The sequence below is a fragment of the Rhinolophus sinicus genome, linkage group LG02, assembly GCF_036562045.2.
Source record: "Rhinolophus sinicus isolate RSC01 linkage group LG02, ASM3656204v1, whole genome shotgun sequence".
Lineage (NCBI taxonomy): Eukaryota > Metazoa > Chordata > Mammalia > Chiroptera > Rhinolophidae > Rhinolophus > Rhinolophus sinicus.
This window is the reverse complement of record NC_133752.1, coordinates 92,551,167-92,563,603: the sequence shown is the minus strand read 5'-3', so window position 1 is coordinate 92,563,603 and position 12,437 is coordinate 92,551,167. Positions and strand designations below refer to the sequence as shown.

Genomic DNA, 12,437 nt, shown 5'->3' with positions numbered 1-12,437 from the left:
TGAGATGCAGCCGAAAAGAGAGAGAGAAGGAAGGCTTGTCTCCTCTTTCTGCTCTCATGTCTTCAGCCAATGCCTTCCTTAGGCCAAACTTATCCAGAAAAAGAGAGCAAAGGAGCCTGGGAAGTGTAGTTCTCTGCAATACAGAACAGAGCACAGATGGCAGAGAGTACACAGCACTTAACACAATTTCATAAAATTTGTGCTGGCCAGGAAGCACACTACCACAATCTAAGATCAGAAATCTCTTTTAGGAATTCCTTGCCTTTTTTATTGCCCCATAAATCCTTTACCATGAAATGTCATGTTAGGTATCTTCTTTGCCATGTCCTTTCTAAAGGATTTAAGTAATCAATGTAAGGAATAGTTTCAGATTAGCACAATTATCACCTACCATGTGTTCCAGAACATTTGCTACTTATTAACTCAAGAAGTCATCTGTTTATGGCACATTCTAGAGTAGTGTCTTTCAATCTTTTCAGTTAGAAAGACCTCTTAGAAATACATATGTTTTTCTTATTAGAAAGGTAACACATGTTTAATGCAGAAAAAAATATAAACTATATGAGTAAAACAATGAAAAAGATATTATCTTATCATCTAGAGATAATTACTCTAACAACTTTTGTGTGTATCCTTCCATATCTTTCTTTCCTATATCACTATACAGATATAGGTATTTATACAGATTAAGATATAGATACACACATTAATGCACTCAAAATTAGATATATATTTTAAATGGCATTCTAGAATATATATTTCTTAATATCTGCTTTAGTTATTAATGAATCATCAGCACTTCTCTTTATCATTAAATATTCATTCACATAATTAATTTTTCCATAATGTTTCATAGAAAGAGTGAATATATTATATTTTACCAATTCCTAATAATAGACATTCAGGTGATTTCAAATATTTACTATTATAAAGAATAGTGAGATGAAAAACCTTATAAATAAAACATCCTGCATATCTATCTTTATTTCCTTATATTTCTAGATGAGGAACGTTTTAGTCAATAATATAAAAAATATAAAGCTCTTAATTGCCAAAATGCTCTTCATAATTGCCTTTTGATAGCAATGAATGAAAATATCTATTTCTCCGCACTCACACCACCATTGGATGTTATCATTTTATTCTTTTAAAGTCTCTTTTTTAATATTAAAAACAAGAAGTTGTTCCTCACCACAGTTCCAGATAATATTAGTTGGACTTTTGGTCTGTTACTTTAGGAAATTCATGCGCAAACTTAGGTTCTCAGATCCCTTACAAGGAATGATCTGTCAATCAAACTTCCCCATGTCATAGCTATAGACAATGTTTTTCAAATGCAACACATCAGTTGAAAAACCTTGCCCTAGAAAATGTAGTAAAATATGGTACTTTTATATACACGAATTAGAAATTATGAGAAAGAAAAAAGTTACATGTGAAAGAAGAGCATGTTTCTGGAAAGCCTCCATATAAAGGGTAGAAAGAACATGTTTCTACTTCATTAGTTCATTTACATGCAAACATTACACATTCAGGAAGTTTTCCAGTTTGGGACTAACCCAAGATTTTCCAGCATAAGAATTGAGAAAGTAAGACTTATCCAGTGACTGTGATCCATCAATGCCATAGGACTATTTATGAAAACAGTTTATCTTAGGTTTCTGTAAACCCAAAGTTAGGACCTTTTCAGTAGCAAGAAACACAAAGAGAATTTTACTGTCTCAGGAAAGGAGGATCCAGGATTTAAACAGAGCAGGCACCATTCTGTTTCTTCCTTTTTCCTTCGTTCTGAGTCCCTCTCTATGTTAACTTCTTTCTCAGACAATACGTCTCGCCATGCTGGGAAAGATGGCCCATGATAGTCCCAAATCCAGCTACACCTTTAAAACTTGTAATACAAAAGAAAGAGAAATCCTTCCATAATCTGCGTCAAACGCTGGAGGAGACTACCATTGGCTCTGCCTGGGTCACCTGTGGAGGTGGTAAAAGAAAGCCCTGGTGGCAGTCAAACCCACCACGACAATCTGGAGTAGGGGAAGGCAATTTCTGTATATAAAAAAAAAAACTTACTTCAGTCTGACTACCAATTCCCCTCCTCTATTCTTTCCAGTAGACCTCTCTGAGTACTGCCTGGGGTATAAAAGCATTGCTACAATTAACTGTTGTCCTCTAATTAGAAAAACCAGTAACAACCAAAAGCAAAGTATCAGAAATCATGACTTGAGGCCAACATTTCTATTGAAAAGGCTGTCTGCAGAAATGGTGGAAAGCAGTAGGCTGTTTAACTTGGGTAACTAAAGTAGCTGACTCTTGGTTAGGATTTAACATTTGAATTTTCAGGAACAAAAGCATTCACTCTATAGCACTGACTGACAGCTGAGCAGCTGAAGGATATATGGATGCTCTTTTTGAATTGAGGAAGCAATATTTTGTTAGAAAGTGACTAACATCTTCTTGCGTTCTGTTTTGAAAGGTCTGTTGGCCTTTCCATTTGTATTGCTTCCATAGTAACAACCATCCACTCGTGTCTGCTTTAATTGCAGCAACCTATGTTTTGAAACTTCAGTAAAAACAATGTATTGTGGAGTCTTTTTAAGATGAGTGGTTATAAATTACCCTGTATAAAATTTAGCATAAGCAATAGGGTAATTTACTGAATATTCATTCACATATTGTATGTAAAAACAATGAAAAAATCCAAAATTTTTACTTGATTTGCATTTACTCACATGTATCAAAACTGTTAAAAATGAATCTCTTTCTTTGTTCTTTTTACTGGCTTCTTTAGGAAAACAGACATTCATGTAGAATCAGTATAAATTCTTCACTTTTCACATGTTTATATTTTTACTTGATAAGAGCTTTCTTTTCTATTAATGGCTAAAATTGATAAGGCGTTTTTCCTTTCTCCTCTTTCCCTTGTTTCTTCTTAGATTTCTTTGGGGGAACTGGACAAAACCTGAGGAACAATGCTGGGTAAGAGATACTAGATTTTTGAAATCAGAATTTTTGCAAATTGGGTATTCATGGAAAAGTTACAAAGTCACTGAGTCCCAGTTTCTTTATTGTAAATTTGGAAAAAATATACTACCTCATGAGGTAAATCTGAGAATTAAAACTGCTAGTATATGTAAAGTTTATAATACATAGCCTGAAAGAAAGGAATCACTTAATACCTCTTATTATTTACAAGGGGCAGTGTTTGAGTTAAAGACAAAAATTCCAATTGTATTAGCTTCGTGCAAAGTAACTGTGATTTAAAAGGCTAAAAATCATTGCAAAAACCGCAATTACTTTTGCACCATATTTTTTTTAATAACAAGTGTTTGTATAATTTCAAGGCAATAACACTAGCTGTTGTGTCCTGATACACAATCTTTTAATTAGAAATCAAAATTTCAAAATTGGCTCATGATGACTGAAGAGCTCATTGATCTTTCATACAATGAGAAGTATAAATGTAGCAACTTGTTTCTTAAAAGACATTTGTGTTGGTGCAGATCTTGTCTTAGTTTAAAATGGAGCAGCCCTGTTGGTTTTAGTGTGAGCTGGTACATACTTAAAATCTTAAATTTGCTTTGCCTTTACTCTGTTTGGGAAAGAAAATTCTCTTCATCATTATTCCTCTCATCACAACTCTTCACTGTCCCTAATCTAAGTTGTTATTAAAGATAAATGTAGACCCTGCCCATACTCTTTAATCTCTAGATAATCTTTTAAATATCATGCACCATAATTGAGTTCTGGTGGCAGCCATGAATGAATAAATCTTGAATGAGATTAAGATGAATGACAGTCTGACTGTCAAATTCCCATTGCCCAGAAAGACAGGAGAAATTAATGGGAATCTGCGTCAATCAGGTGTTGTGTTATGACTGAAAAAAGGATGATTACACACATGCTATGACTATTTTAGTGAAATACAAATCTGTCTTCCTTTTGTACCTTTAATACTCCCGCACTTCTGGGATCGATCATGTAGAACCAGAACCGAACAGTACACATTCCAAGGCTTGCCGGGAAGTGTTGGGAAGTAGTGATTCTTGCAGTGTATCCTTCTTTGGGGACAGATGAGTTGACATACAGGAAGTGCCGACCACTACCTTGAAATAGAGGAATATAAATTGTTTTAGTAAAATGATATGTTTTATAGCATGACACAGAATGTATTTAAACCATGTACAAATTTCATTCTTTCTCCAAACACACACACACACACACACACACACACACACACACACACACACATACACACACACAATTAAACACAACTCATTTATTTTTGTGAGTCACATGTCAATACTATTTAATTCTTTGGACAGAAAACGCACTGTGATTACATGATTCACAAAATTCCCCTGGGAATGTGACTTGTGCAGAAAGCAATCAACTATTTGTGTTGACTCTGAAGGTGGATTCCTTTTCTTCCAAGTTGTTCAAACCTTTCTATCAATTTCCCGTAAAACAATTTCTATGCTGCATGTAGAGCAGGTAGTGGGGGCTGATTAATATTGTATTTCATTTCCAGTTGCTCTGATTTCCACACTGACCACAATAGCAGTGAATGGCAATAACTGCAAAGTGAAATGTCATTGTCAAAGTCACCACATTATTTTTTCCTAAGCAATAAACAACTTCCATTCTCCTCTTGAATGGCATTAATGTGAAAAATTGATCCATCTAAACATAACTGGATGTTTTTTTTTCTGGTCAAAATGCATCATAGCTACTATTCCCTTTATGGCTTTTACTGGGGGAGATTATATATACTTTCTTTGCTTAAATATTTGTTTGTAGTTCTAAATTGGGGCTATTAAATTGTTTTCTAATTAAAAATCTTATTATTCTTTCCTGTAGCATTTTAGTATTGTTACTGAGCTATACGAAGTCTGACAATAAGTTCGTGAATTTGTTGTAATGATGTTGCTAACCTTTTTTGATATCAGAGGGATTATCCATTGTGAATTTGTACCAACTGGACAAACAGTTAACCAAGTTTGCTACTTGGAAGTGCTGAAAAGGCTGCATGAAAAAGTTAGACGACCTGAACTTTTCGCCAACAATTCACGGCTCTTGCATCACGACAATGCACCCGCTCACACAGCACTGTCTGTGAGGGAGTTTTTAGCCAGTGAACAAATAACTGTACTGGAACACCCTCCCTACTCACCTGATCTGGCCCCCAGTGACTTCTTTCTTTATCTGAAGATAAAGGAAATATTGAAAGGAAGACATTTTGATGACATTCTGGACATCAAAGATAATACGACGACAGCTCTGATGGCCATTCCAGAAAGAGAGTTCCAAAATTGCTTTGAAGAGTGGACTAGGCACTGGCATTGGTGCATAGGTTCCCAAGGGGAGTACTTTAAAGGTGACCATAGTGATATTCAGCAATGAGGTATGTAGCACTTTTTCTAGGATGAGTTCGTGAACCTAATTGTCAGATCTCTTATGCATTAAATCATTAATTGTGAGTTAATAGTACAAGAGGTTCTTTTATGAAGCTTCCCTTTTCTAATAGTAATATTTTAAATTAAATTTATTGGAGGTAATGTTGGTTAATAACATTATATAAGTTTCAGGTGTACAACTTTACAATACATCATCTGTATATTCTACTGTGTCCATATATTTGACCCCCTTTACCCTCTTGTAACATCTGGTAACCACCATACTGTTGTCTGTGTCTGTAAGTTAGTTTTTTTATTTGTTCATTTGTTGCTTTTTCTTAAGTAGACCTTGCATTTATTTAGTTAGATTTATACCTAAGTATTTCTCTCTTTTTTGGTGCTAATGTAAATTTTAGTGTTTTTATATCAAATTTCAATTGTTCATTGCTGGTGTGTAACAAAGCAACTGACTTGTATCTTAACCTTGTATCCTGCAACATCGTTATCATTGCTTATTAGTTCTAAGAGTTTTTTCTTTTTTTCTGCAACATTGAAAATTTCTATATATACAATCATGTCATTGGCAAAAAAATACAATTTTATTTTTCCTTTCCAATCTGTATGTCTTTTATTTTCCTCGACTGTCTTATTGCATTAGCTAAGACTTCCAGGATGATGGTGAATAGAAGTGGTGAGAGTGAGGGGACATCCTCGGCTTGTTCCTGCCAGGACAGCAGCTAGTTTCTCACCATTAAGTTTGATATTAGCTATAAGTTTTCTGTAGATGTTCTTTTTTCCCCAGATTTTTTGAGTGATAATTGACAAATAAAATAATATATTTAAAGTGTACAAGTAATGATTTGATATATGCATACATTGTGAAATGATTCCCATGATTGAGTTAATTATATATTAACTTGGTATAATTGCCAATTATATTTTTGGAAGAAATGAAGAAGTTGTCAGTGAACCCACTTAGGCTTAGTGCTTTTTGTTTTGAAAGGTTTACTATTATTAATTAAATTTATTTAATAGATATAGGTATATTCAGATTATCTATTTTTGTGTGTGTGAGTTTTGGTAGATCGTTTCTTTGAAGAAACTGATACATTTTGGTTATCAAATTTGTGGGCATATAGTTGTTCATCATATTCCTCTATTATTTCAACGGTTTCTTTGAAGGAACTGATACATTTTGGTTATCAAGTTTGTGGGCATATGGTAGTTCATAATATTCCTCTATTATTTCAATGCCCATGGATCAATAATGATAGTCTTCCTTTTATTTCTGCATTACTATATTTATTAATTTGTGTTTCCCCCCACCTGCATTTAGTTAACCTGGCCAGAAGGCTTTCGATTTTGTTGATCGTTTCAAAGAACCAGATTTTAGTTTTGTTGATTTTCTCTATTCATTTCCTGATTTCAATTTGATTAACTTCTTCTATAATTTTTATTATTTCTTTCTTCTACTTACTTTGGATTTAAATCACTGTTACTCATTTTTCTAGTTTCCTAAGCTGAAAACTTAGATTATTGATTTAGAACTTTCTTTTCTTCTAATATACGCATTCTAATATGTGCTAAAACATTCCCACTAAGCTGTGCTTTAACGAACCCCACAAGTTTTTATAACTTTTATTTTCTTTTTAATTCAAAACATATCAAAATTTCTCTTGTGATTTCTTCTTTGACCTCCATGTTATTTAGAAGTCTGCAGTTTAGTCTTCAAGTATTCTGGGGTTTTACAGTTATACTTATGTAATTGATTTCTACTTTAATTCCACTGTGGCCTGAAAGCAGACATTGTATGATTTCTATTCTTTTAAATCTATTAAGGTGTGTTTTATGGTCCCAAATTGGTCTATTTTGGTGAATGTTTCATGTGAACTCCAGAAGAATGTGTATTCTGCTGTTGTTGGATGAAGTATTTGAGAGCTGTCAATTACACCAAGTTGATTGATGGTGCTGTTCAGTTTAACTATGTCCTTACTGATTTTCTGCTCGCTGGATCTATTACTGATAGAGGAGTGTTGAAGTCTCTAGCTATAATAATGGATTCATCTATTACTCTTTGCAGTTCCATTAGGATTACTTCATATATTTTGACATTAGGTGCTTATACACTATAGACTGTTTGTTTTCATACTTGGAAAATAAAGACATATTCCTGGCATGACCTAGATACACTCAGACTCCATGTGTCAAAACTACTAAGAACTGCGGCTTATTCCTTGAGAACATGCATTCTTTAAATCTGTGCTATCTTTTATTAAACAGGAACAGCTAGTTTTTCCTTCATCTTATTGCCTTCTATACCCTTGAGGATTTCCAATACGTTTAGACTACACTTTATAGGGAAAACTTAAAAACATCATCCTGAAGAAGAAAAATATGGCTAACCCAATTATCTATAATAATAACTTTCCTTATATAGCTAGGACTTAATTGAAAATTTGGAGCCTATTAATCTTATATTGAATGCAAAGAAACAGCTCAAACCTAGTTCCAAAAGAGAAAATTCATATTAAGTATGTTTGTATAAAACTATTTTATATTTCATAACTCAGCTCTTAAATAGCATGACATATATGAGAACTAATGTACTTCCATCTCAAAAGTAGATCATGTTTAACTCAGACTTTAAATGTATCTTTAGAATAATGGGAAAAGAAGTAATTTTGTTCATTGACACAAATGTAATCCATGTTATAAAGTTAGGAATTCTGATTTAAAATCTTGCATTTCAGTAAATTTATTCTGTAACTGCATACATACAATAACATTCATTAATTCAGATGTTCCTTTTGAATAATTAATCATATATTTATTTATTCATTTATTTATTAGTTTCAGGTGAATATATATATATATATATATATATATATATATATATATATATATATATTTAAAGGTAAGTTTTAAGTTTGCGCAGCAACATGAATTCATTCAAACCATGTTCTCCATCCTTAGTTTTGTCTCAAGGCTCCTGATGTGACTCAGGTCACAGTATCCTTAGTGTCGCAATAATTTTTTCATGGCACTTCAGGTGGGAAGCAATATTTTAGTTTTGTTTATTAAGCACTTAAGCCCAAACAACATAGTATGTATTAATATGCTAACACCATTTCAGGTATTTAAAAAGCTAATGCACACAAATTGAAAAAATAATTATTCTTCAATAGCCACAGTTGCTTTCTACCAGAGGGGGAGCCTATTAAACACTCTCCAGATTCTCAAACCTTGAAATCGGATTGAACACGGCCACCTTCATTTCCTATTCCACGCTTATTTTCCCCAATTTTTACTTTTATTACAGCAACTACTGAAAACCTGTTTAGCAAAGATATGACATCAACACAAGGAATGTAGGCCAATCCGATGTTTGCATTTTAGGGCTATCTCATGAAACTCACTGTTAAAAAAAATGTATCATTCACTGGGGATGGCAATAATCCATCATTTCACTGCAGCATATTTATTTCAGTAAAAGACAAACAATGTTATGTAAAGCTCAACATCAAAGTTAGCAATTTCAATTATTAGTTAGGGGACTCTGGGTGAGTTTTCAAAGTATACCACATGAAGCCTCTTCTAATTTGCATATTCAATTTTGGTCTTACAAAATCTTACAGCTGAACACAAAAATCAGAAAGTCAAATCCTAGGTGATGTATTAAATGCATGTAAATGTGAAATTTTATCCATTTTAGAATTTAAGAATGCAAAACTATGAGTAGAAATTTGGAAGCCACCATTGCAAAGTTGGTCTTAGGGGATTTTTAATTCTGGAACAATAGCATATCTAAATTTAGCTTTGTAAGGAGAAAAGTTTTGTTGCAATGCCATATTTTTACTTGAGAGTCATAAAGGTGAAATGTTGCTTAGCCTCTTAAAATTATTAATAGAAGCACAAGAATTATACAGGAACTATATACTGCATCACAAATTTATAAAAACCTTATATTGAATTATGCTTTCAGAAATAGACTCATTTTTTTATCTAGCAAGCTCAGAGTAAACCCACTTTCAAGCATTTATAAACTTTCAGTTGCTTCATTGAGAATTAGCTATTTAACATAGCAAAATCCTTGGAGAAGGTCACTCTAGCCTCCCACAAAAATTTCAGAATTTTTTAAAGCAGATAATAAACATAAAAGTCTCAACTGCCACAGCATATTCAGAATTTAATGGTAAATCATTAAACCAGTTCACTTTATTTACATGTGAATCTCTGTGGAATGATCAACATTCATGGGACAGATTTTTACAGAAGCAGAATTTTTTGTTGGTTTGATTTTGGACTGTTTTAGAGCTTTCCATGGCTATTTTAAAAGTTACTTAACTTTCATATATTAGATCTGATGTATTCAATTAAGTCTGTAAAATCTATCATACGTTAATTAAATATTACCAGATGCAGTACTCTGGAACCTGGGCATTCATTAAATATGTCTGAGTTTTCTCTCTCCCCAAGTTCTGTGTCTCCTGATATTTTGCACACTTTCAGTTTAATACTTCAGTTTTGCTTGCACAGGTTTTATGATGATAAGTTTTTAATGTTTTTAGGGTACAGATTTCATATTTCACATATTAATTAGTTAAAATCAAGCCCTGAGTAGAAGTTTCTCGTTAATATTATTTTTTCCCTTAAAAACTCTAAAGAATTGCACACATTTTTGAAAATCGGGAGCTACTTAGTGTCCAATAGTGTAAATTCAGCATCAATATATACTTTGTTCAGATCACCATTGTTATTTCACACTGGAATGCCAAAATGTATTTGCCACATTTAGAACCCACCACCATGCGTCATGGGCACTCTTTTTCACTTGGGTGTTCTCAGAGAGTAAGGATTCTAATTTGTCTTTCAGATCTTATTAGCTACATCTTGAGTTTTTGAAAATGTTTCCTTGAGTTACTATGCTACAAGGTAATAAATTTGACATTTCTTTTTTAAAAAGACAGTTAATACTTTTACAAGACTGCTATATTTTTACAGCTCTAGTGCCCTCACCAGAATCACACTCACTTGCACGAGGTCAAATCATAAAAGACAATTCCCCACTTCCAGTGATGTGAATTCACTCCTTGCTTTAAATAGTGGGCAATTTTTGTCTTTTTTTTCTTGCTCATAAAATAAGGCTGCCTAATGGCTTTTTAAAAATGCGTTGCAATATGCCTCTCTTTCAAAATAGCTAAACGATTCCTTCTTCAGAGTTAAACTTACTTAAGCTTGGCTGCACATCGTCTAAAATTTCTGCCTGTTCCTCACTCTAAAATAGAAGGGTGCATAATGACAATCAGTTGAAATGCCCTCAATCTTTTTTTTGTACTTTCATTTGTCCCCCCAGATTTTCAAGTTTCTGGCTATTTGCATCTCCAAGTTTTAAAGGCCGTGAAATGTAAGCACGTTCAGAGAAAGAACAAAAGTTTCCTTAAAATTGTCAGATGGCAACCACAGACAGAGTGCCTCTGAAGTCAAATGAAATTTTCTCATGGTACTTGATAGAAATGTCTGTCAATACTGTACTTTTATTGGCTTTTTGAAGGGCTTTATGATGAACAGATTTGGCATTTCTTCATTTCTAGCTTTTCTAACAGATTATTCTTTAGGCATTATTCTCTTTTGAGAGTAATTATTACCTATTAAGAAAACCACTTTTCAGCAGAATGTCTCATTTTAACACTATGTACTATTATTAAATTCAGTACCATTAAATCTTTCCCCTCAGTATGCATTGATCTGATATAAAAATGAAGCTTCTAGCTGTGACATGCCAACACAGGGTATCTTCATTTTCTTTTGAAAGCTTCTAATTTGCTCAATGGCAAGTATATCTTAATCACATGCTGATATATGGGGGGAATTGGTTGGCACTTCCTATAAATCTAGGTATAGACAAAGGACATGGGCTCTCTTAATTCTCATAGTGGAAGAAACTAGAAGCACCTCTTTATGTGTTATTTTCTTGTCGACATGTCTTTGGAAACATGTGTTGGCTTAATAGCATTTCTATAACTTGATTTCATTTGCCAAATTGAGATTAAAAAGGAAACTTGTTTCCCAGTCATGTAGGAAGAAAGACCTAATAAATTATAAACACTTTTCTTTATACAAGTGATGAATGGTAAAAGCTTTGACGTTGTTTAGATTTAAGATCCCTTTTACCTGAAAGAGTGTGGAAAGCAAATTACAGAAGAATATTATTTCTTTTGAAATAGAAATAATATTATTAGATTCTTTCTTGTTCATAAAATAATGAATATGTAAAGAGCAGAAACTGTGGGCAGGATTGCCCACTGGTTAAGCCTGTAGGCACTGGAGCTGTGGGTTTCTATTCAAATCTCGACGCTACCAGTTATTAGGTATGTGACCTTGAGCAACCTATTTAAATTCTCTAGGACTCAGAAGCAATAGGATATAATTACAGCAGGTACTTTAGCCTCATGGGGTTGTGGTAAAAATTAAATGATACACTATATGTAAAGTGCTTAGAACACAGTTGTAAATTAGTGCTATTCTACTGGGAAATTTAAAGAATAGATAGAAAGATTATTTTAACAGTAGAGAAAAGACTACCAATCACAAGTTATTGATTTGATAACTACTATATAGAAGGCACCATGTTTTGTATTTGGATGTTAGAGACATGGGCAAGTTACGGCTGGGGACATATGAAACATACCCCAAAGAATCTAACAATAAAAGCTAATGATATATATAGTATTGAGAAGACAAGGTCTAGATCAGACTATCTGGGTTCAAATCCAAACCCTGATACTTGCCTTTGATACTGGACAAATCACTGAATCCCCACTGTGTCTCATACTCACCTTCTAGCCAATGGGGATCATCACCATCATCATCATCATCATCTCACTGAAGTTATTGTGAGTCTATAATATCCAATATTGATGTAGATCATAAATGTCATGTAGTTCAACAGATACAAGATGGCTTAAATTTGGTGAATGAAGAAAGATTTTATAAAATGCATGTCGTTGTGTCAGGATATTAAAGGAAATAGTGGAGATGGTAGTA

General features: G+C 33.3%; 1 protein-coding gene across 1 annotated transcript in view; it reads right to left on the bottom strand.

Moving 5' to 3' along the window:
* MALRD1 (MAM and LDL receptor class A domain containing 1) overlaps positions 1-12,437 on the bottom strand; it is a 541,690-nt gene that overhangs the window by 140,487 nt on the left and 388,766 nt on the right. Inside the window, exon 32 of the mRNA XM_074324842.1 lies at positions 3,946-4,103. Within this exon, the coding sequence (XP_074180943.1) occupies positions 3,946-4,103 (158 nt within the window). The remainder of the gene's footprint in view (positions 1-3,945; positions 4,104-12,437) is intronic.